Source organism: Bufo gargarizans, chromosome 9 (assembly GCF_014858855.1).
Source record: "Bufo gargarizans isolate SCDJY-AF-19 chromosome 9, ASM1485885v1, whole genome shotgun sequence".
In the NCBI taxonomy this organism is placed as follows: Eukaryota; Metazoa; Chordata; class Amphibia; order Anura; family Bufonidae; genus Bufo; species Bufo gargarizans.
This window is the reverse complement of record NC_058088.1, coordinates 25,344,983-25,371,284: the sequence shown is the minus strand read 5'-3', so window position 1 is coordinate 25,371,284 and position 26,302 is coordinate 25,344,983. Positions and strand designations below refer to the sequence as shown.

At 44.3% G+C, this 26,302-nt stretch overlaps 1 protein-coding gene across 1 annotated transcript; it reads left to right on the top strand.

Moving 5' to 3' along the window:
• Positions 1–3,722: 3,722 nt before the first annotated feature.
• Positions 3,723–23,387, top strand: LOC122946447 (cdc42 effector protein 2-like). The gene is made up of 2 exons (XM_044306089.1): positions 3,723–3,833; positions 21,110–23,387. The coding sequence occupies exon 2, from the start codon at positions 21,265–21,267 to the stop codon at positions 21,961–21,963; it is 699 nt and encodes a 232-aa protein (XP_044162024.1). The 5' UTR covers positions 3,723–3,833; positions 21,110–21,264; the 3' UTR covers positions 21,964–23,387.
• Positions 23,388–26,302: the final 2,915 nt, after the last annotated feature.

The window sequence follows — 26,302 nt, the reverse complement described above, 5'->3', positions numbered from 1 at the left end:
GGCAGTTTTATCTGGGTGTGGTAAAGTAGGGGATGACTGGTGAATGATTTATAAATGGTGATAACATCATCCATGGGTTGATGTCCATTCTCCACTAACCTTCCATGATGGGAATTATTCAGTAAAGTATTTTTATTTACCACCCAAGCTATATGGAAAGTGCCGAGGATTCCAAATGTGTTCCCAATAAGTCCGGCCACACACTGCGCCAAAATCACAATGTGTGGCCCCTTAAGGAGCTGCTCAATCCTGGAAGATCAGCTAAAAAAGTCCCATCTGAAAACCTAAGAGACCAACAACAAACGTGATCGTTCACAGCATGTCACTGTTTATATCAATGGAAAAGATGGAGAAACTTGGCTTATACTTTATTGTCATTAGTTTGACTTACATTATTTTTCTTATTCCATTCACACCCAATCTATACAGATTAGGCGTAATTTCTTAAAAGCCCTACAACGCCCTGCATTTTCCAAAAAAGAGTCCATCAAAACTCTAAATTTTGCTTTGGAAGTGAACAAAGCAGAAAACATCAACTGTAAAGAGCACCTATCAGCAGGATCGACCCTAGTCAACCAGGCTGTCCAATAGGGTTGTTCCTGCATATTAAAATTATACCTGTCTTGTGAAAATCGGTTGCAGGGTTCCTGAGAAAAAAGGACTTACTTCTTTATGCAAGTGAGATCTCTAGTGCACTGAGGGGCGGGACCAGCACTGGAAAGCCTAGGTGCACTAAGGGGCGGGACCAGCACTGGAAAGCCTAGGTGCACTGAGGGGCTAGGCTCCGCCTCTCCGTGCACTGAAGTCCTCACAAGCATAAAGAAGTAAAGTCTTGTTTCTCGGGAACGTTGCAACTGATTTTTACAAGACAGGTATCATTTTAATCAGCAGGAACAGCCCTACCAGGCATTGTGCCTGTTTAATAGGGTTGTTCATGCTGACAGATGATCTTTAAAGAGCACCCGCGGGCTCTCCTGTTTTCTTTAATACTTTATTTGTCCCTCCTGAAAATGACAACTAGGTGTTACTATTCGCTCTAGTTCCAACCCTGGGTCCCCCACAATCGCTAGAAAAGCAGTCCTGAACCTCTCGTTGTGCAGTGAGGAGGAGTTTGAATGGAGCATGCACCTTGCCACTCCATTTAATGTCTACGGGGCTGACGGACATAGCCAAGTGCTCCCATCAGTGCCACACATGCTTGACCACTGCTGAATTCAACCGCCTCCTCACTGCAGTGAAGTGGAATGGGGGGTTCACATCCCCATTTCTAGTGATCTCTGGGGGCCATCATACTATTATTACTTATCCTTTAGATGGGTGATAAATGTCAATTGTGAGCAAATTAAGGTTTAGAGGGCAAAAACACCCTAAAAACTAGGGTATTCTGCTGTTTAGTAAAATGTCACAGGGGCACAAACACCACAAACAAAGACACATTGGAGCAGATTTATCAATATAGTTATTTTGTTTTTTGTATTTTTTTGTAGATGCATACTGGTTAGCACTGTTGCCTTGCAGCGCAGGAGTCATGTGTTTGAATCTGACCAAGGACAACATCTGCATGGAGTTTGTATGTTCTCCCCGTGTTTGCGTGGCTTTCCTCCCACACTCTAAAGACATACTGATAAGCAGGGGTGCATCACCAATGAGGCCAGGTGAGGCGATCGCCTCAGGCAGCATCAGTAAGGGGCAAGAGGGGGGCAGAAGAAGGGCCATGAGCAATGAGCGCTTTCATTATGGCAAAAGGGTTAGGTTAGGATATTGGCATGAGGAGGGGGGCACCGTTTCAGGTTTTTTGGCCTCAGGCAGCAGAAAGGCTAGGTGCAACCCTGCTGATAGGGAATAGAGATTGTGAGCCCCATTGGGACTGCGGAATAAGTGCATAAAATAATAATAATATGTATTAAAGGGGTTATGCCGTGACTAATGTGAAAAATGAAAATCAGACATCCTATAGTACACGACCATCTCTTTCTAGCCCTGTACCTCACATGGGTCCAGACATCTACCTATTCATTGCTCTGCTAGATTTATATCAAGCTTGAGGGGCTTGTCCTTTCTGCTGCAGCTAAAGGGGGCGTGTCCATGCTCTGCCTATCACAGCTCAGGAGGTGTGTCTCAGCTCTCCCTATCACAGCTGAGGAGGCACTCAGGATGAAACTGAGCATGTGCGGCCATCTCAGTGAGCAGGTCAAAGAAATAAGAAAAAAACAAACAGCAGGTGTCGCTATACAGATACATTTTATTGAATAACTCCGTGGCTATGCAAAATTTTGAATTACATGCAATTACAAAAGTATTCAGATACAGGTGCTGGATTGAAAACTGTAGAATATTTTTTTGTGGGACAACCCCTTTAAATGTAGTATTACACTTTGGCCATTCTGATACTCTTCACTATCATAAAGGGTGTCCCTAGCGGAGGATCCCCTCAAATAGGACATATGGACAGGAGTTGCTTTGAAGTTCACATCTGCTGCACAGGTTTCATTAAGGGGGTTGTCTCACTTCAGCAAATTGTATTTATCATGTACACAAAGTTAATACACTTCCTAATGTATTGTGATTATCCATATTGCCTCCTTTGCTGGCCGGATTCGTTTTTCCATCACACTATACACTTCTCAAGTTTTCAGGGGAACACATACCAGGTGCATACATGCACTCCCATGGTCTCGGCCACCAGAGAGGCTGGCACTTTTTCCTACAGTGTGCAAGCACGACCACCACTGCTGCTGGATTGCAGGGTGGTCATAACCATGAAAACAAGCACTGTATAATGCAATGGGAAAATAAATCCAGCCAGCAAAGGAGGCAATATGGACAATCACAATACATTAGTAAGTGCCTTGTATTAACTTTCTCTACATAATAAATGCCATCTGCTGAAGTGAGACTGCCCCACAGATTCAGGCAAAAAAAGGCAGGAGAGAATAACATAAACCCAATGTACCCCATTATAGTCAGTGGGGTTCACTGACTAAAACAAATGCCGAAAAATTTAAAATGTGCCACAGTGCACCATTAACCTAGCTTTAAAGGGGTTGTCCAGTTTTTTTTATTTATTTGCCCCTCAGCCAGTGGAGAAACCCATACATGCCTGCTGCCCGCCACTCAGTTCCTGCTCCCTGGCTTCTGCGTTGTCTCCTCTGGACTTCTGATCCCCGCCTGGCAACTTCCAGACAGACAGGGTTGATGACTGGCCTCAGCGATGACGTGCCCTAGTGCTGGGTAATGTGCCTCTAAGCAGGGTAAAAATGGTTGATTTTCCTACCGTAGATCAGAGGTAGGCAACCTCCGGCACTCCAGCTGTTGTAAAACTACAACTCCCAGCATGCATACATCCTCTGTTTTTCTCAGAAATTTCATAGAAATGAATGGAGCATGCTGGGAATTGTAGTTTCACAACAGCTGGAGTGCCGAAGGTTGCTGCCCCCTGCCCCAGAGGGTTCAATTATTGCTCGCAATTGATCGTATCGGATATTATATACAGACACCCTTGACTCCATGATCGTGCCCCGATGATATCAGAGGATCTATAGTAGATGTAGAGAGCGGCCACTATCTGATCCCGTCCCAGTGATAACACAATATACAGGATGTTATTCCTGGCAGCCGCGTCCAGTCATGGAGGGGTTAATACGATGAGCCTGACGTCAGGGTCTTTAGGGATTCCATAGTCAGGGCAAGGGAAGGTGAATGTGTTCTGGCTCCTCCCTGACTCTGTACTCCCTTTCTGCAGGATCCACAGATCCCAGACTGCAGCCCTGTGACCAGGAGGAGAGCGGTTGTGTGCAGCCTCTGCCGCTGCCCCATCCTGAGGGACACCACAGGTAAGGATCCTCCATGACAGGTACCAGCACCCTGGCATGGGTCATGACCAGCTCAGTGGATTAATACGAGGACTGGCTGTCATTTATTGTATTAGGCTAGGGACTGCTACGATATAAGGGGGGCGGTGGCTGTCATGATACGAGGGTCTCCGGAGATCCATGTACTGTGTCATCTTACTCCCATACGGTTTACATATAAGAATGGCATGTAGATGTAGCAGAGCCGAACTGGTATCATTTCTGCGTAATCTGGATAATGCGGTAAGTGTACCTGTACTCAGTGTCAGACTGGGGTGCCCACCAGTAAAATTCATTCTGGGGGTCAGATGTACAGCTACATGCAAATACTACCTGCTCAGACAGCAGCAAGACGCTCCAGGTGTCTAATGTATCTATGATAATAAACTGGGCAGTCTCCTAAATAATCGACCCAGTTTCTTCTATGGACGCATAGGATGGTTGAGATTGTGTTGGTTGGCTGCAAGGGGTGGGGGGGACTGAGGGCCCTCCCATGCGGGGCCCACTGAGGGGCCCACCTGGGGATTGACCTGTTCCCTGAGCCTGCCTATACTCCTTTAGAAAACCATTGCTAACACATTGTGGATGGTGGAGTTGTGCCAAGTGACAAACTCAGCTCTGCTACAGCGACACACCTGGCTCTGCTATATCTTCAAGAGTTTTATTGGATTTATACCACGCTATTTATTTATGTTTCATGTTGTGGACCCTTTATGTGATTTATGCCATGGGATGCCTATATTGTAGGGTTCTCCATTACTGTGCACATTGTCTTGCACAGAGTAACGAGTTATCTGGAATCTGACAATAATACGAATGTTTGGATATTTATTTTCTGCTTTTACTCTGCTGCAAAACTAAAAACGTCAGCCAACTCGTTCCTATCTAGGACCTATAGCTTTGTTCATCCTGATCCTCCTGGTTCACACACTGAATGCCAGACAAACAGTGAAAACTGTCACAGGCAGGGTAGTAGAAGCAAGAAAGTAGGCGGGGTGGTAGGGGGGTGGGTTTGATTTTATGTATATCAATGTGCTTCAATTCCCTGCTGCTTTCAAGATCTCTGCTTGCTGTCACTAAATAGAATATCCCTCTGTACATCCAGGTGCTGAAATTGTACAGATCTAGTCCTACCCAAACTCCCAAGAGGTGGATAAAAGGCACCCTGTGTAGACAGTGACCTTTGAGATATGATACCTAGACTGGTATATTTCTTATGAACCCTCAGGGTCGGGGAGAGATCTGAGACGCTGATGTAATGAGCTCACAGACGATCACCTTCCGTATAAAAAGATAGCGGTGTTAGGGTACTTTCACACTAGCGTTTTTCTTTTTCGGTATTGAGTTCCGTCCTTAGGGCTCAATTCCGGAAAAAAACTGATCAGTTTTATCTTAATGAATTCTGAATGGAGAGCAATCCGTTCAGGATGCATCAGCTCAGTCCCTCTTACGTTTTTTGGACAGAGAAAATACCGCACCATGCTGCAGTTTTCTCTCCGGCCAAAAATACTGAACACTTGCCGGAATGCCGGATACGGCAATAATTTACATTGAAGTGTATTAGTGCCGGATCTGGCTTTCCGGTCTGCACATGCGCAGACCTTTAAAAATGCAAAAAAAATAAAATTAATACCGGATCCGTTTTTTCCGGATGACACCGGAGAGACGGATCCGGTATTTCAATGCATTTGTCAGACGGATCCGGATCCGTCTGACAAATGCCATCCGTTTGCGTCCGGATTGCAATGTATGAAGTTGGACTAGAATGTTTCCATTCACATACTGCCAGCAGAGATCTTGATTGGAAAGCTGCTGAACTTGTCATTATGTAATGATTAAAGGTTTTTTCTGAGATCTTTATACTGATCAGCTGTTTAAGAAGACATCAGCGCTTGTAGTAGCACCATGGCCTTCTGCAGCTCACCAAGCACAGCGCCATCTATTGTAGGTGGCTGCACTTGGTATTGCAGCTCAGGACCTTTCTCTTGAATGGGGCTGAGCTGCTCCTGGGCCACATGACAGATGACCGTAACGTCACTGGCCTAGGGAAAGTTGGAGAAAACAGAAAATCTCGGAAAATCCCTTTAAACGTTAATTATTGAAAACCATTTTACAAAACAAGGATCAATCCCCAAGGCTTCCCACATTATGTCTCAGCAAACATCTGTAAGACATCTTCCTGTACATGGACCAGCCTTCTAGATTGCAACTGGACTTTCTGTTTAGGGATCTCTGGGACACCATGTATGTACAGTGTATCTTAGGGCTTTTTCACACTTGTGTTGTTCTGTTCCGGCATAGAGTTCCGTCGTCGGGGCTCTATGCCGGAAAAATCCTGATCAGGATTATCCCCATGCATTCTGAATGGAGAGAAATCCGTTCAGGATGCATCAGGATGTCTTCAGTTCCGGACCGGAACGTTTTTTGGCCGGAGAAAATACCGCAGCATGCTGCGCTTTTTGCTCCGGCCAAAAATCCTGAACACTTGCCGCAAGGCCGGATCCGGAATTAATGCCCATCGAAAGCTAAACGTAGTTTCTGCGCATTACCAGATCCGACTTTTAGCTTTTTCTGAATGGTTACCATGGCTGCCAGGACGCTAAAGTCCTGTTTGCCATGGTAAAGTGTAGTGGTGAGCAGTATACTTACTGTCCGTGCGGCTCCCGGGGGCGCTTCAGAGTGACGTCAGGGCGCCCCACACGCATGGATCACGTCATCCATGCGCATGGGGCGCTCTGACGTCACTCTGGAGCGCCCCGGGAGCCGCACGGGCGGTAAGTATACTGCTCCCCCGCTCCCACTACTACTATGGCAACCAGGACTTTATTAGCCTGGCTGCCATAGTAACACTGAACGCATTTTGAAGACTGATCCGTCTTCAAATGCTTTCAGTTCACTTGCGGTGTTACGGATCCGGTCGGCACTTCCGGCAACGGAAGTGCACGCCGGATACTAACAACGCAAGTGTGAAAGAGGCCTTAGGCTACTTTCACACTGGCGTTTTGGCTTTCCGTTTGTGGGATCCTTCTAGGGCTCTCACAAGTGGTCCAAAGCGGATCAGTTTTGCTCTAATGCATTCTGAATGGAAAAGGATCCGCTCAGAATGCCTCAGTTTGCCTCCATTCCGTCTCCATTCCGCCCTGGAGGCGCCGGCAAACGGATCCGTCCTGACACACAATGTAAGTCAATGGGGACGGATCTGTTTTCACTGACACAATGCAAAACGGATCCGCCCCTCCATTGACTTTCAGTGGTGTTCAAGATGGATCCGTTCTGAACGGATGCAGACGTTTGTATTATCGGTGCGGATCCGTCTGTGCAGATCTATGACGGATCTGCACCAAACGCAAGTGTGAAAGTAGCCTAAGGTGTACTGTGTTTTGTTTTAATGTGAAAAGCACATAAGAGGCTTACATGAACGCTAGGCACTTAAAGAAGACCTGTCACCTCTCCTCGTCTATTTTAGTAAGGGCTCATGCACACAACCGTACGCCCTCCGAGACATACGGTTCGTGAGCGGGCCATACAGCGGGCAATATGTCCCGGAGCGGCATACATCGTGCGCACGGGAGCCCACAGCATCATAGGTTACTATGATGCTGTGCGCATCGGGCCGCCTGCAGGACTATTGTCCCGAACATATAATATCATAGATATGAGTGTGGGACAATAGTCCCGCAGGTGGCCCGATGCACACAGTATCATACTAACCTATGATGCTGTGGGCTCCCGTGCGCACGATGTATGCCGCTCCGGGACATATTACCCGCTCACGGACCGTATGTCTCAGAGGGCATACGGTCATGTGCATGAGCCCTAAAAGTACTGCTGGGTGTTACCAGTAGTGGGTGTGTCTTACTCTGTCCAATCAGTGCTGCCATTGTCAGACTACCCAGGGACACACCCCCAACTGGTAACTCCCATCTGAACCTTTACTGCAGGCTGCTGGCAATTTAATTGTAAACTTTTAGCAGGAATGATAAAGGAACGGCACAACATAGAGCAATAAGAATACATAGAGCAATAAGAATAGATGCTCCAGAATTGTTATTACATGCGGATTGCAGGTAGTTACTACAATATACATCAGTAGAGGTGACACCTCCTCTTTAAAGTGAATCTGTCACCGGCATAGACACATTTCTTAACATGCAAATTAGGCCTTTGGTGCAACAAGGGCGTCACCATTGCTCTTGTTGCGCCCAAGCTCCGCTCCCTCCCTGGCTGCTTTGACACTTCCTGCACCTGTCAATGTAAGCAGTCAGGGAGGGGGTGACCACAGAAAGGAGTGGAGCTTGGGTGAAACAAGAGCAATGGTGACGCCCTTGTTGCACCAAAGCCCTAATTTGGATGTTAATAAAAAGTATCATAACTGTGGAAGGGAGCCTCGGATCAATAAAAGAAAAACAGTGTTTTAATCAGGTGAACCACAGCTATGGGTCTGTGCAAACAGCTAGATAGGGAGGTCGCTGGTGACAGATTCCCTTTAACAGAAGGTAGATGAAACAATAGATAAGTAGATATGATAGATAGATAGATAGATAGATAGATAGATAGATAGATAGATAGATAGATAGATGCCAGAATCAGGACAGCACTGTCAATGTTGGAGTGAAGGGAGCAGTTATAATATGTGACAAACCATCCAACAATAGAAAGGGAAAAAGCGTTAGTACATCCAGAATTCAGTGAAAAAAAGTAGTGTCCTTTATTTACCCATATAGCGACGTTTCAGACCTCTTGCTGGGATCGTTACTAGATTCTCCAACAATAGTCCTTCAGGACTGAAACGTCGCCATATGGGTAAATGAAGGACACATTTTCACAGAATTCTGGATGTACTGCCGCTTTTTACTTTTCTAGATAGATATATAGATAGAGTAAATCATATCTACATTTTGTGACTGTAGGATAACCCTCCTGTAGGTTGTCCTCTTGTACAGTAAGTATAGCTGTGATGTCATGTTGCACTGGGTAGACTGGACTGGGATGTGAGGTGGTGGTAGTGGTGGGGATGGGACATTTTTTAATACTTACATCACATCACTTGGAAATTCTCTGATATTGTGATTTATTTCCTATTGTGAGTCATTAGTAACCTGTAATGAGCTGTTAGTGATGTCATGTCTGAGAAGCCGCTCTATCTGGATTCCCCCCAGCATTACACAATGTAACCCACAGGGCTTTCCTCTTCCAGATGTCATCCATTCATCACCTTCCATGTTCCTCTCTGTAGATGTAGAGCATTCTGCTTTTATCTGATCACAGCTTTTATATTTGTAGCCTGAGGATACAACTCAAAGTAGTAGATGAAGCAGAAGACCTCATAAACCAGACTTTATTACAGCTCCGAGCAATGGAGATGTATGGAGCCATAAAATGTCACTCACAGAAGTCTATAGGGGCCCCTAGAGTACCTCCAGTTTCATATGTGGCTTGCTCCATCAGATGCCATACCACTTTAGGCGGCATTAAAAGAAGTCCTATTGAAATATATGTCTTTTCTGTCAGTGATTTATTCAGCATATGGTCGTTAGCAGAGATAATCAAATTCTATTCTCTGTTGGGTCCACCAATTGCTAATTACTCCAATTTTCTGCAAATGCTGAATCTGGCAAATTGGGCAAATTGAGTCATCCTTCTGTAGAGGTCAGAAGTACAACATGTGGAAGATGGTTGCCTACTGGCAAAGATGTAAATTAGACTCCTTTCTGGTGGAGCCTGAAGCCACCACACTGCCAACCACATGTAACAGGAGGTCCTGCTGCCTCCATCCTCTTTCCATGACTGTAGTACATTTTCTGCTATGTTCTAACATTGCACTACTCATGGAGAACACATCTCTGGGCATGTTTCCACCACCTATTAAAACAAGGATGGAACCAACCTAAAATAAGCCTTCTCCCCACGGTCCTAAAAAAGCTATAAGGGCATACCATAGCAGTAGGACACACATCCTTTTCTATGTTCTCGTGAGAAGCCAACGTACACATTAGAGACCATTTGGTGAATTCAACCATTTTGGAACCATCTGCTGCTGATCTGCTGTAGACAATGGTCTGCTAAGAAACTCTTGGGTTTCGCTCTCAGTGACCATGTTTGGTTTTGAAGATCAGTCCTATTGTTTCCCCTTGCTCAGCTGAAAGATTAGAGTGGTAACATCATCACCATAGATGACTTTCAAGAAGTATCTGTATGTATGGCCAGCTTTAGGTCCTTCATACTCATATGCTTGATTTGGGTCATGCACAGAAATGTTGGAATCATCCCAATATCTGACACGACACATACATGTGGATCATATCCCTGTATAAATAAATACTACTTTCGTGCCACATTTAAAAATAGTGTGTATCCACAAAAAGTACAAAAAACGCCTGTTCTCCTGTACCCAGCACAATAATATCGAAGATGTAAACAACCACTTCCGGCTTCAGGAGAACAGGACATAGCAGAAGTTTCCAGCACAGGAACCTTACTAGAAACGCTCAAGTCGTCTGTTATGAGCTTCTGGAAGGGTTAATAGAGAATCTGGACTGTGAGAAGTCGGTGAACTCTCACCTCAGACCCCCTTGTAGCCCCATCATGGTCCCATATGGAGGATGCAGCAGATGCAAGAGGCTAGGAACCTTAACCCTTCCACTGCTGACCTATGAATTACAGTCCTGACGTGACAAGCAATGTGCAACGTCTCAACAGAGATTAAAAAACATTGGTACTGGAGAACATGTCATCTATTGGTGTGGTATTCTATACTATATCTAAAATACGGAGACAGGGTCAGACTGGGGTTCCTTGGGCCCACCATATGAAATAAAGTCTAAGAGGTTTTTAATCAAAGCATTGGACCCTAGTGGCAAGTGACTGGTACCAAAGGCAGCAACAATTGGTATTTTTCTCCTGGACCTTTGGGGCACACTGTAGTATGACAGCCTGGGACCACCAGAGGATCCTCTGGTACTCTGGTAGGCCAGTCTAACACTGCATGAGGATATATTGTGTATACAATGCTGGTCGTGACTACTTGTCCTTCTGGAAAGAAAATATTCCCCTACTGATGGCTACATACACGTGCAGTTGACTGAAAGCACTAAGAACAGTCCAAGGGTATGGCCACACGGTCAGGTTTCTCCATGTAGTTTTGAAAGCCAAAATCGGGAGTGAATCATAAAAGGTGAAAAAGTATAAAGGACAGATTCGACTTTGTTTTTTTAATTCCCTCCTGGTTTTGGTTTCTAAAACTGCATCAGGAAACCTGACAATGTGGCCATACCCTCATGTTTTACCTGTCCTTGATTTATAAGCTGGATATACATATTAGATTAATGCCGGCCGTACCCACTGATTTTGTCGGGGAGCCTGACGATTCTATCCAACAGCAGCAGACAAGGGAATAAACATCAGTATGTTATATAAGATGCTGGCTGAGATGTCTCCTCATTCAGAACATAGCACACTTGGCCAAGTCGAGCATTTATGTGTATGTAAATTAAAAGTGTAGCAGCAGGTATTTCATCTATGAAGATTTCTGTGAGGGGTCAGTTGTTGGTCCGTGTGTCTGTCTTTTGCCCTCCATGAGACATCCGTTTTTCCATGAGCATTGCTAGGCTGAGAAGGGATTTTTATAACATCTCCTATAACCGATGGTTAGTGAAAACCGCTGCTTTTCACAGAGCCCATAGACTTCAGTGGATGTGTTTGGTCCACATCATGGAACAAAGTTGTCCACCCTCCGTTTCATATATGGTTCTTGAAGTTTTAATATAGAGTCCATACTGTACAAGCCAGAATGTTAGAGAGTATGTAAAGCTGGCCACAGGCATTCAATAGCCGCTGGTTCAGCTAACAGCTATCTTTCCTGACTTCCTCCCAACTCTGCCATACATATACATTGTTGCAGGTCAGTGTGTAGTTAGGATCGTCAATGACAGATTTCATTGGATTCAGCAGCTTTAAAGTCCGAACAATGTTTATTTTGGTACAAACTGATACATGGGCATCAAAGTTCTGCAGTCACTTCGCGCACTCCACAGACATTGTGCATAAAGACAAATACCTTGCCCGTCTGGGCACTAACTAAACAAAGGCGTTACCTCACCTAGGCAATTTCACCAAACTCAGGGAGATCAGGATTCACACAGCCACCGGGTCACCCAGCTTACATGCTCTGACACTGACAGAGCATTTTAGCACTGTATTTATCTCCACAGTAATGAGCCCAGTAGCTATACCTGGGTTTACCTTAGGCTAGGGGGAAGTGGAGTACTGGAGTGGAAGGGAATGGCACGTCCCACTACTAACACCTATATGCCATTCCATAAAAATCCAGGCCCGTAAAACACTTTAAAGAAAAGTGCCTCAGCAAACTACATTTTGCTGAAACCACCAAGAATTTTTGGATTCTTTTACCTCACCCATCTGAGCATCCTGGGTAAGATATACACCTTCTCCAGAACTTTACCAGCCACCATGCTAAAAAAAACTTTCAGTTCGGCTGAATGGGAATGTGTTATCAGCAGGACGAGAGGAGAAATCTGCTGCCAGACACCTTTGGTCGTGGCTTATCTCCTGAGAGAGCAAAAGGATTGGGTGCTGAAATTGAATGTACTTGTTCCTTCCCTCCATGTGGACTTCAACCTTACCAATTACGTCTGAGGTAACTTGTGCCATTTGCAACTACAGTTTTGTGATTGGGACTAATGATGGCTTGTGTGCAAATGGGGTTCATCAATCAAGCTGCTTGCCAGTCTAGTGTAATTGGGAATGTCCTGGCCAGTAAAGTCAATGACAAGCATATTGACAAATTATACCTTCAGATGAAAATAAATGGCTGACTGGAAGCATTCTCAGTTTTTCAAAGAATCTGAGCAATGTGGAAATTAATGAATTAGTAAACAAGTAGCAGGTATCAATAAGGTCAAGAGCAGATATGTAACAATGGAAAGTTTCCGTAGTAATATATTTTGTGGGAGTTTGTCAGGGTTCACACATGCTGTTTTCTTTTGTATTACCAAGATGGGGTTACCATTAGATCATGTGTAGGAGTCTTTGGGTCTACCCAGCATCCAAAATCTCTAAAACAGGTGTCATGTTGTCATATGAAAGTTACCACTACTCTGACAGTGACATTACATTTGGACTATCCTCTCGAAATCTCGCCATGACCATTATGTGATGTCATCACTTGATGTTGCCTCATGAAAGTCCTGTGATGTCATGGGAGATTCAGGACACTTCCTGCTCTCACCTCTCACTATCTCTGTCCTCATTCCAAAAGCTCCTGAGATAACATCCCCAGCATAAGAGCCCACATAACGATCCAAATGAAGAGAGAATAATGATAGTGGTACTCATCAGATATGCAATCTGGTGAGTGCCACTATCATTATTCTCTCTTCATTTGGATCGTCTCATAATATATTGTGGACTTGTCTGATAGCAGAGCACCACCACCCATTGCAATATTTGACTGGGTCACACAGTTTTACGTCCCGCACCTGATAGTGCTTGGTATACCAGCAGTGCCACCTCACACTTCTCTGTAAACCGCATAAGAGCCCACATAAACCATATCATTGGAAAGCACTGTTTGGTGGTCTGAGCTCATAAGACCCTTTGACATTACCTAGCTGGCTTCGGGGTCCTGTTCCCCCATTGTTATCAGGGTGGGGGAACAGGATGCTCGTTCTCAGGATCAGGGTCCCATCAGTTAGACCACCAATCAATCATCTCCCATCCTGGGGGGGGGGGGTGTCTTGGAAATAGCTGAGGTAAGCACTGAAGCAGTACAGAGTTTCCTAGCATTCCTTTGCGTAACAATTGTGTAAGCCTGTATCCAAAGTACTGTTTTCTTCCACAGGAGCCACAACTAGGACTGTATTACTTCATACAGGTCTCCACTGACAATTCACTTTTGACCAAAAATCAGGTAGATATGCCTCAGCCAAGGCTCTTTCTTCTAGACTCTATTCCTCCAGTCTCAGGCCCTACTCTCCAGAGCTCAGTACCTCATTACCCAGACTATGCTCTCAAAGGCCTTACTCCTCTTTAGGAAGAAACAAACCCATTTAGTCTGGAACACCATAAAACTGAACCCATAAGGCTGCACTTCAGGCTTTCTGGTAACCAGACATCTGCTATAGCTCTCTAGTCCCCACAGAGCTGATGTATCACAGCCCTCACCAGAGTCAACTATACCCTCCCCAGGATATAAACTCAGCATCTCTCATTCTACCATGGTTTGTCTATGCTGACATTTTTTCCACAGTTTCAGCATACTCCCCCAGAGCTAACCCCAAGCAGACTGACAGCACACTCAAACAACCTTCCTCCACAGACAGCCTCCCTTAGACCCTATTGGTCACTATCCACTCCTGTGAGAACCAGGCCTTGCTCAGCGAAGCAACTGAACTGCACCCCTCCAGAGACATGCTCTAACACACCAGGCATTGCCACATCCCTGGCGATCTTCTGCACAACTCTCCTTAGTCTTTTTTTATATTGATAATTTTTATTTTCATAAAAAACATATATGAAAAAACAAGGAACAATACAGGTATAAATATCACAAGTATTGCATAGACATATACATGGTAGAGTATGATTGTTATGACTATTACAGGTTGTAAGAAATACAGGTATATGGCTTGTTGATATTACAGCGTCGGGTAGGACAGTGGTGTTAAGTGGTTAATTAAGAAAGGAGGAGGGAAGGGGGGGAGGGTTAGTTAGGCAGAGGTAAGAGAATAGGCAGTTTACTTAAGAAGTTTAGGAGTAACCTCTGAACTTCTTCCAGGGGTTCCATACATTTAGAAAGACAGATCTCGTTCTAAGCTCCCAGTGGGAAATCTCTTCCATCCTATAAATCTGGTCTATCTTAGTGTACCAGTTCGCAAGGCTAGGGATGTCTGAGGAAAGCCAGAATCTTGGAAGGAATAACCTAGCAGCTCCCAACATAAGGGAAAAAAGGGAGGCTTTATTTTTGGGGATTTTCTGGATCCCCAGGGAGAGACAACTCTCCTTAGTCTTTGTGTGATACGTTCTAGCCTCCAACTCCCTACCAGTCTCTCTAATGGACAACCCGCTCCCAGCCTCCAGTCCACCACTGCAACCAATGTCCAAGCCAACATTGGTTTCCAACGCAAAAACACAAATGCAATCACACTCTGCAACCAGCACTCTGTCCTGACTTTATGCTGGATGTTGAATAAGGCATTGGTGTACATTTTGGCCAAAGCGTAATAAGCCACTCACCACGTCAAGGTATCCTTCATGAGTGGTCCCTAACACTAGTTCCTACCTGTTATGGGCCATGACAGCCACACAAAGTCCATCGGTTTCCGCCACACCGCAGCCAGGTGGTACAGGTCCCAAGCCTAACAATCTCGCAAGACAATCGCAGTCCCAATACAACACAAACGGGCCTCACGCTCCTCTATTGGTTTCATACCTTCAAATTCAATTTTATATCTGCTCCTCTCAGCAGCTATTTGTCACTGTGAGGTGGTGTACAGGTAGGGAACTGTACACACGTCATATAACTGTTTATTTAAGAATATTTTTATTGCAGGAGTGAAGTGTGGTGGGTGATATAGAGAGTAAAGGTCAGCTGCCATTTTGGTATAGAGAGCACCTGATTGGAAGAGGGAGATGTGCTATGGCCCTGTTTCTACCAGAATGGGCGCATGCCATGTGGTACCATATGACCCATCTGGGAGGAGATTAGGACATAGAGTCTGAGAACCCTGGTTGAGTGAAGGCAATGTGATTTTTTTTTACAGAAGACCTCCAGAACTTACTTAGGCAGGGCGCAGAATCTACTTAAAGAGACCAGTCCTGTATGGAGATTTACTGGAAGTGTTTCATGGTATGGACACTTATTGGCAATACTTCATGGGAAAGGAATATGCAAACAGGTATCTCCCAGGAAAGAGGACCATCTCACTGTCTATGGATGGATATCTGGCTTGGCTATATTCCCTTGTCAAATCCCAAGGCTTGTTGGAAAGTCAGATCTTGACTCATAGGGAACCACTTCCAAGTGGTGGAGCTGGCAAGATGGTTCTCTCTCTCTTGGGAGATACCTCTTTGTGAACTCCAGAACTGTGACGGGAGTGCAACAAGATATAAGGCAGTGTGTGTGCTAGGCAAGCAGAGGATGGCCCTGAGAGAGGCATCCCGTGGGATCAGGACTGCAGAAAGCTGACTGCCACAAACGGGCACCACCATTTTAGCCCTTATACAGGCTCGTCATTGAACCAAGTAACTGTGTCCCTCCTGTGTGAGAAGAGTTAGTGACATTCTGTTGGCTGGTCATCAGTAATCGCCTTCCCCTATAGCTGTTAATCAAGAGGGCTGTCATCCCTGCAAGCCACAGTAACCTGTAATGGCGGCGCCAAAGGGTATGGAGACCCAACCTGGAAAGTAAAAGCAACATATATACAGTTTTATATATATACATATGTACAAGGCATAGAGCAGTCCATCAAATAATAAGTCCATTTAAAGAAACAGGCAACCAACAATGAAGGATACAACTGCTGCTCACGTGCTAGAAAGCGAGCGTATAGGGTGACCCCCCTTACACATCCACGGCATGTTTGGAAAGACTGTGGCACTTCAGCTGTCGCTGGCTTAGAAGCATCGCATGTTTGGATTGTATGCTGGGACTTTAGCAAAATCCCAGGACATTTAGAAATTTCTGCTTTAAAATGAAATAATTTAGGTTTGGCTTTTGCTTAACTGGACCTATTGTGTTATTGGGGTGTAGAATACAACGTACGTTATTGGGGGAAGGGCAGTTATCTGGAGCACCTTTCTAATGGGTTTTCATTCTGTAGCCGGACTATCCCTGCAGAGTCAGTGAGAGTTTAGCACCAGGGATGGACGGACAGATGGTGGTCCACGCCTCTGTAATGACACATTCTTGGCTGAGGGATCTGGACAGGAGACTGAACACTGATATGTGTAATTTAACCATCTTCCTGCGGGGAAATGCTGACTCCACTCGCCGGGCTTTGATTAGAAGGACATGATTTCACTGTCTGCTCCTACAGCCTGCTGATCCTGGAAGTTCTTATAGGGCAAGTTCAGGGGCAGGAGATAAGGTCCGGCTAATGCTTGATTCTTAAGGTTCTTGTACACATTAGTGTACTGACAGCTGAACCTACCAAGAACGGCAGCTTCGGCCAACAGGCTAATGTATATGGAGAGCTCCGATTCTACCCCACAGATGATGTCAGGAGAGAGAAGGATCGGGTGATGGGAATATTTTCACCCAACCCTTTGTTCTTCCAGGAGATAAGCCACCTCCAGAAGTGTCTGACAGCGGCTTTCTCCTCTGTCCACATTGTATACACATATATGTTTGATCGAAGCAAAAGTGTATGCATATGGGATAGTCGGGAGAGATAGTCAACTGAAAGATCCCCTGTATGACAGTCTTTAGCCTCTGTTCACATTTGCATTTTGGCGTCTCCATCAGAGGTTCCATACTTTGCATGAAGGTTATTATTTAATAGGAGGACAACCCCCTCAGTCCAATCAATGCAATAGATTTTAAGCTTTTTATTACCTGTGACCTTATAATACTTACCTAAGAAGCAAAGCAAAAAATTAACTACAAAATGATCTGTATTTCCACGGTAACAGACTACAAACAAACCTTGTGTGTAGTCTGATTCTGCAGTAATACCACCTTCCATCTGTCCCCTACTTCTCACTAACATACAGAGTAATGAATTGTAATTTACTCCTGACCCAGAGGAGCAGGCACATTTTTCTCTATGGGCCCTGTCTGGGGGTACATCATGGAAGAGTCAGCAATGAAAGCTTCAGCTAGTAACACAATTTCTATTACATGAGAGCTACACAGATAAATTACTTGAATCTGCTATCCACGGGGCCAAACTATCCAACGCTCATGACAATCAGATAAAACCGAAAAGAGGTTAAAATGAGTGCGGACACATTAAGGAGCTTGCATCTGTAATTATAAATCAGCGCCGCCCTTGTGGATGTTTTTTTCGTATTGCAGCTCGTCCCCAATCATTAATATAAGACAGAACCCATGGGAAGCAGTGTCGACCCGTTTACTAGCCCAACAGCCCCTCTAAATCTCTGCACTGGGATCAATATAGTTCACAAATTGGTTACAAAGGAAATTATCGCACGTACCTTACATCATGACCGAACCATTCATTATGTATGTATTAGTGTATACCCAGTGAAAACCCATAAAATACTACATTTTGGCAGTACTATGATGTGGCCACACTCAGTTGCTCACATATTAAACTCTTCTTTGCCTCAGACCTTATGGATAACACGATGGTGCAGTTCTGTGGGGATTAGAGCATTATATATATATATATATATATATATATGCGGACTGACTTGATTTGCTTCCTGGCATAGATTCTGCTCATATAGCACTGCAGATAATCCATGCTATATATATATATATATATATATATATACACACACACACACATCACCTACTGCTTGCATTACCAGCCTCAGCAATCATGTAACCCGTAATCAGGTGTAATCTCTGGCCACGGCTAAGGTTCAGCCAAGGAGTCAGGCAGAAATGTGATGCTGGAGAAATAGAGGCATGGATCTTGGCTAGAGGCGAATGCTGAAGTTCCTGGGCCCCAATGCAAAATATGAAACAGGGCCCCCAGTTATTGTGTGCCACTGGTGTATTCTTCTGCAGAACACCGAGATGGATTGGCCCATTGGAGTAACAGTGAATCCTCTGGCAGCAGAAACTCGGTGGCTATGGCGCCCAGCTCCTCTCTGGATCTTTAGAGATGACATCTGCCATCAAGGGGTTAAAAAGTTAGAGGTTTTCCAGGAGCAAAATATAGATGACCTATCCTCAACTATTTGTGGAGGGCTGTGGAGCTCTTGTGAGTTCTGTGGCCTCCTCACACCATGGGCATCAGCCCACCAGGGAAATTCCCTGTGAGGTCTATGGCCAGTCTGCCCCGGGTAGAAAGTCCTGGTGGCGGGTCAACATGTGCTAGCAGCACTCCTGTATCAAGAGCATTGAGATCTTGGTGTGTGGAGATCCAACATGGTCATCTCAGATGGATAAGTCTGTTGCTAGGCTGTTGCAGACCAATTCTAATGTAATACTCCTGTGAGAAGATCTTGGTTATCACAAGGTGGTGAAATCTGGTGGAACAACCTGTGGCCAGGGTGGAAACATCCAGCCGGGTTCCTGAGGTTGTCTTTTCGATCCAGTTATGTTTGGATCTGGTTCTGTTTTGCTGTTTCCAGAACAATGACAGGACTAGAGCGGAATAGAAGGACTATCTATGCATTCTAGATGGTCTATGTAACACGCACCAGATGGAGTCACGTTTTACTATATGAAACCATTTGAATTTCATGTGTTTCATATTCTCCAGCCACTTCCCAATAGAAAGGAGCAGCAGAGAACTGTCCTGAAATGGATCCCATGTTTCCCATTAATGGAGGCAGCCAGCTGGGATGTGAGCGCTACGGGATATAATCTGTCAGATCAGCTTTACAGCCATCTGTCTGCTGCAGCAAACCATTTGTAAAGAAATGTGGAGAACTGAAGAAAGTGCATTCCCCATTCTTCTCCTTATTCCTATTACAAGACATCCAAGACATAGCTAGAATTCCCTGGACTGGACAGAATCATATCCATCCAATGTTCAGTTGCTGATGGTGCTGGGAAGGCAAGGTCGTACCCAATGTGATTTGACTCCGATTACAGGACTGTTACCCAGCTTTCGGTAAATCCTGAATGGCAAATCTGTCTAGTTATGCAGGGATGCTTGTCTGCTCCAGTATCATTGAGTAATTATGAAGATTTTTTTGTCAGGAGTCTGGAAAAGCAACAAAAAAGAGTGACAGGAGCTATAATGGGGGATACTGTTCACCGGCTTTTCTAGAAACAACTACCAGTATAGCCGAACTTCTGTCAACTTGACAGAACTTGAACAACTACAGTACAGACAGATAGTGAGTTGATTGATATATAGATAGAAGATAGAGAGAGTAGACTGTGCCAGCAGTGCGGCGAGGAGGCCATGGAGGATGAGGCTCACTTTCTGCTGCGGTGCCCCAAATACCAGTGAGGGACACTCACTTCTGGAGCCTGTCTGATCTCTGCTCAGACTTCACCTCCCCACCCTGGACGTGTCCCCATTCCCCAAACCTACCCAACTGTTTTCCACTTACTTTGGCAATTCGAAAAAAATGTATTTAGTCCTACCAATAAAGCTCATTTGAATTTAATAGATGGATAGATAATAGATAGATAGGAGATAGATATTATTATTTATTTGTTACTCACATACTGAAATATTCTGCAGCACTTTACACACATTATCATCACACACGGTCTCCAGTCGAGCTCACAATTTCAGTTTCCTATCAGTATGTCTTTAGAGCGTAGAAGGAAACCGGAGAACCTGAAGGAAACCCCCGCAAACACAGGGAGAACATACAAACTCCATGCAGATGTTGTCCTTGGTCAGATTACAAACCATAGATAGAGTTACAGTATCTATGGTGGCAGTCACATATATCAGTAAAAATAGAAAGGTCTCATGTCTCTAAGTGATTTTTCTTCTGTCATTAGTCCTGTAGAGCCTGCAGTATGTAATCTCTGTGTAATCACTGCAGAAGAGAAAGTTGGCCGTGGGATGAAAGTGACTGACAGTGGATTCTGTCTGCAGTCCTCTCCGGGAGGGACTTCTATCCTGTTTGTGTGGAGGGAAGGAAGCTTATCCCAAAGGCCCTCATTTCCACAGGAAATCTATTTATATTAATCCCAAGTACTAATGATCAGAGGAGAGATATTAATATCCTGGTACCCGTCCTCCCCGGTACACTGGAGATGCATTTTACTAGTACTTGATAAAACCATAAAACAGAAGGGAATCCTGGTTTACCCTAGTTAGTCCAGATTATACTAAAACTCTTATAAAGCAGGATCAATATAACTTCATAGTGGAAAATTTTGACCAAGAAGTTATATATCCTATGCCCCGATGCAAAAGTTCCATCAACTATCGTGCACAATTTTCATACTGGTGTCCCCTTACATAGCAAGCCATTGGACCTGCAACCTCTGCCTTCACTAGGGAATCCCTATAGGGTCGTGGTAGCACCCAAAAATTTATCAAATACAGCTTTCATCTGCAGAATAGATCATTTGTGGTCTGTATGACCAATAATCATGATACTCCAAGTTCAACATGTTGTTTTTCTTTCAGATCCAACAAAAGATTGAATAAGAAACCCAAACAAGTCTTCAGTATTGTATCATTTTGGAGATCATGTCCTCCAGGTTGAAGTGAAGGTTCCCGTTTGTGGTTCCTTTCTTCAGGACTGACCCTGCATTGGAAGCTTGGACCTCACATTTTACAAAATGCCAGCAAAAACCCCAATATACTTGAAAACGTCCACTCCTAAGAGAGGTAAAAAGCCCAAACTTCGAGATGTGTTATCGAGGGAAATGATTAGCCCTCCTTTAGGTGACTTCAGACACAGCGCTCATATAGGACTAGATGGAGAAGACATGTTTGGGGAGTTGTCCTTTTTACAAGGCAAGTATGACCTGCTTCCAAATTTGGGCCGGAAGTTGACCCTCCAAGCTACAGACAACAGTCTGGACCCAGAGTTTAATGACAATGATGGAAGTTTCCGTCCCTTCTTAAAAAATGCAGTATCTCTCCCTGTCTTCACTGGAACACAGAGTAAGGAGAGAGCTCCTCCAAAACCACCCAGGCTGCACCTGGAAGAAGTCCCAAGCCAACGTTCTATGTCTATTAGCTACGGGGAAGGATGCTTTCGTAGAGAAGAAGATATGTCTTTCTCCTCCATTTCTAAAGAAGAAAGCAGCAGGTTCTTGACAGCTTCTACAAGTTCCTCTGAAGGTTCCATTATTGGAAGTGGAATGTTCAGCCCAGGAAGTGGGACCGATGTATCTCAAAGTAAAATGGACAACATGGACTCCCAGAACCAGGATAATCCTCCTTCTGAATCTCTCTTTGGGCTGGAGCTGGACCTTGGCCCATCAATTCTGGATGATGTTCTGAGGATAATGGATGATTACAAAGCTTCATGATTGTATGAAGATGGGAAATTGTACATGGACATTTATGGACACTATTTATTGTTGGCAGGAATGCTCCTCAGAAGGACAACTGACAATCTAGTCATTCAGAGTAATAAATAAGGTCTTTTCAACCAAGAGGCCCTTTTATATCAGTATTTTAGATGTTTTACTCTTATTTATAATTTACTTTGCTGGTATAAAGGTCCATGAACTTCAAGTTATTTTTGTTAAAAATTCAATTTACAGGAGAACAAAATATTAAATTCCGTAAGGAAACACATTTTTTCAGGAAATCCTCTTGTTACTGGGAACGGTTGACATAAGGTATTGCGAATACTGGATGCCTAAAAATATCAGTTCTGTATTTTCCTTTACTTCTGTACAACTAGGTGTATTTTTGTCTCCTGTGCAATTTCCAAAACCTACCAAAATTTTGGAACATTTCTCTGTTTTTATGATTGCGTTAGTGATTATGCTCAAAGATCTCACCACGGTTTTGTTTCCACATGATGAAAAAGAAAACTCTACTATGCCTTTCCTTAAGGACATGCTATAGTTGCCTTGGTCAAGAGCTATCTGCCTCTCAATGTCATAAACATGTGAATGGTAGTCAACAAAACTGTCAGAAATCAAAGCAACTGTCCTACAATTATCTTAATATGTGGGTGAAGTTCTCAGATGGCTCCAAGTATGAGAGAAAGATCACTAGGTTTAATAAATTGCAGAAAGTGTCCGAGAGATATAAGGGAAAGTGAGATGAGGAAACCGAAGGAAGACATTTGATAGCCTGCTGGGTTTAGCCTTCAAACCTACCACCAGACTATGTTTAGTTTCATATAATGCTTGCTAAATTCTACTCAGCTTTGGATGCTGGTCACCAGAATGCACTTTGCTTTATGTAATGGTCATTAGGTTACACCATGCTGTGTATACTGGTCAGCATGGTGATCCTGTATACTGATCACCAGATTAAGCTCAATTTTGCATACAGGTCACCAGAATAGGCTAAACTTTTAAACAGATTGCGCTCCACTTTGCTTAAAGATCACCAGATTTGGCTCCAATTTGCTTAGAGTCCAGATTGGGCCTAATTTTGCATAGAGGATACCAGATTGGGCTCAATTTCCCACAGAGGTCACAATGATTGGGCTTAATTTTGCATAGAGGTAACCAGATTGTGCTCAATTTCCCATAGAGGTCACCATGATTGGGCTAAATTTTTCATAGAGGTAACTGGATTGGGCTCAATTTTGCACAGAGTTGACCAGATTGGGCTCAATTTCCCATAGAGGTCACCATATGGGGCTCCACTTTAGGGTACTTTCACACTAGCGTTATTGCTGGATCCGGCAACCCTTCAGTTACTGATAATACAACCATCTGTTTCTGTTTGAACGGATCCGGTTGCATTATCTTTAACTTTTTTTAACATTGCCAAAATGGATCCGTTTTGAACTCCATTGAAAGTCAATGGAGGACGGATCCGTTTTCTATTGTGTCAGAGAAAACGGATACGTCCCCATTGAATTGCATTGGGGGTCATGCCGGATCCAATTTGCTCCGCATCCCAGGGACAGAAAGAAAAAAGCAGCATGCTTCTCTCCGGACTGGAAACGAAACTAAATGGAACGGAATGCATTTTGGAGAGTTCCGTTCTGTTCAGTTCAGTTTTGTCCCCATTTACAATGAATTGGGACAAAATGGAAGCCTTTTTTTTCCGATATTGAGCCCCTATAACGGAACTCAATACCGGAAAACTTTAACGCTAGTGAGAAAGTAGCCTTAGATAGAAGTCACCAGATTGGGTTTTGGGTTTAGATGCAGGTCACCAGTTAGGACATTGCTTTGTATACACATGACCTGATTGTCCTGTAGACTGGTCACAAAATCATACTCGGAGGGTTCCGATGTAGGCTGAGTCACCAAACTGGGCTCCGCTATATATAAGGGAGTTTGAGGGTTATTCGGATCTAGTGGAAGTGGATCTAGAAGACCCGAAAAACTTGAGGCGCCAGGGGATGGTAGGAATAAGCGTGAAGGAGACAGAATAGTGTAGAGGCTGCTCAGGGGTTTATCATGCGGAACCCAATTGTCTGCATGTGTAGGACAAGTGGGATAGGAGGAGATAGGAGCGCCAGTATCTTGTATATAATCTTTGAGTTCTATTAAGTGGTCTATAAAATGGTAAAGACACCTCGTGCAATAGATGTGGCGTAGGTAAGTGTCCAGGGGACCGTAAAGCCAACAGATAGCAGGTAAGTATAACATAAAAGGTTAAAACATATTTGTAAATCTGTGCATAAAAGGATACGTGTATAATATAGTATACAAAAGTCACGAGGGGGGCGGTTTATCAGGATAGGCATAATACACCTGTAAACCTTACACCCCCCATTGCAGTATAAAATCCGGCTCCGAGCAATAAAGGCAACTGAACAGAAGCCCCTTGTGACTGTCTGCCTTCATCTTGTAACATCCTAGAAGTGATCTCGGCTTATCCTGATAAACCGCCCCCCTCGTGAAGAAAGTAAAAGTCCATGATACTTTTGTATACTATTTTATACACGTATCCTTTTATGCACAGCTTTGCAAATATGTTTTAACCTTTTATGTTATACTTACCTGCTATCTGTTTTGGCTTTACGGTCCCCTGGACACTTACCTACGCCACGTCTATTGCACAAGGTGTCTTTACCATTTTATAGACCACTTAATAGAACTCAAAGATTTGGGTTTTCGGAATAGGTGTGTTTGGGTGGGACCCCACCACCCATAACCAGTTCGCATTGTTTGCCCGCGAACATATGCGGGCTGCCATCTTTTTTCGCAATTCCGGCAAGGCGCAAATAAGCCCTTACCTGTGCCGCGAGCCGGTCTGAAAACAAATGCGGTCACCGGGAGCGGGCAGTTCTGAGAACAGCCCGATGAAGGCCCCCGGTGGCCGTTCTTTGAACTGCCTGCTCCCGCTGACCGCACTTGTTTTCAGACCGGCTCGCGGCACAGGCACAAGTAAGGACTTACCTGCGCCTCGCCGGACTTGTGAAAAAAGATGGCAGCCCGCATGTGTTCGCATGCGAACTGGCCATCACTGCCCATAACCCTCCTATCTCCTCCTATCCCACTTCTCCGCTATATATGCCGGTTATTAGCTGGGGTTGTTTTTTAATTCGGGTCCCATATTACAGTCAAGACAGTAATTACCTTGCAACCTCCCAGCATTAACCCTTTGCGGCCACATGATGCACTATGCTCTAGGCGTGGGTCTACCTTTAAATACATAGAACTAGTGTAGATAAAAATAGTTAGGCTACTTTCACACTAGCTTTTAAGTTTTCCGGTATTGAGTTCCGTCATAGGGGGCTCAATACCGGAAAAAAACGCTTCAGTTTTGTCCCTATTCGTTGTCAATGGGGACAAAACTAAACAGAACAGGATGCTTTAAAATGCATTCCGTTCCGTTTAGTTGCGTTCCCATGCCGGAGAGCAAACCGCAACATGTTGTAGTTTGCTTTCCGTCCTGGGAATGCGGAGCAAGACAGATCCGATTACCCCCAATGCAAGTCAATGGGGACGGATCCGTTTTCTCTGCCACAATCTGCCACAATAGAAAACGGATCTGTCATTAACTCTATTGAAAGTCAATGGGGGACGGATCCGTTTTGGCAATGTTAAAGATAATACAACCGGATCCGTTTATAACGGATGCAGATGGTTGTTTTATCAGTAATGAAAGCGTTTTTGCTGAACCCTGCCGAAAAGTAGCCTGACTTTGTAAATAAATTGGATTGCTGATTAGTTCTGAGGTACATCCTGCATTATATACTCCAGAGCTGCACTCTGCAGACTTCAGAGCTGAAATCTCCTTTGCTGGCACAGTGTCTGTAAAGACCTTACATAACCAGTTGTCGCCCTAGATGTAAACCCCCTCCATACCTCTTCCTATTATTGTGATATTTGTGCGCTATATGGTACATGATCAATAGACGATTAGGAGCGCATTACAGCAGGGGCCGGTGTACATACATCTCATAGAGCCCCATAGCAAACGAGTACACGTGCGTCAATCACTCCCAAGTAATGCAGAATGCTTCAACGCCACAGATTTCGGACAAATTAACTAAGACATTTTTATTAAGAAATTTTTATTTAAAAAAATTGGAACAAAAAAAGTCACACCTGGCCTCACCCGGTTTATCCAACTTCTAGTAAAGTGGAATAGGTGTTTTATGAATTTGAAGTTCATTCTGAACACCATATTTTCTTCATGTATTCATAAATACAAAGATAAATCTCCTGCTTCCCTACTATTATAATGCTGGCTGCCGCAGCCACCACTAGGGGGAGCTCA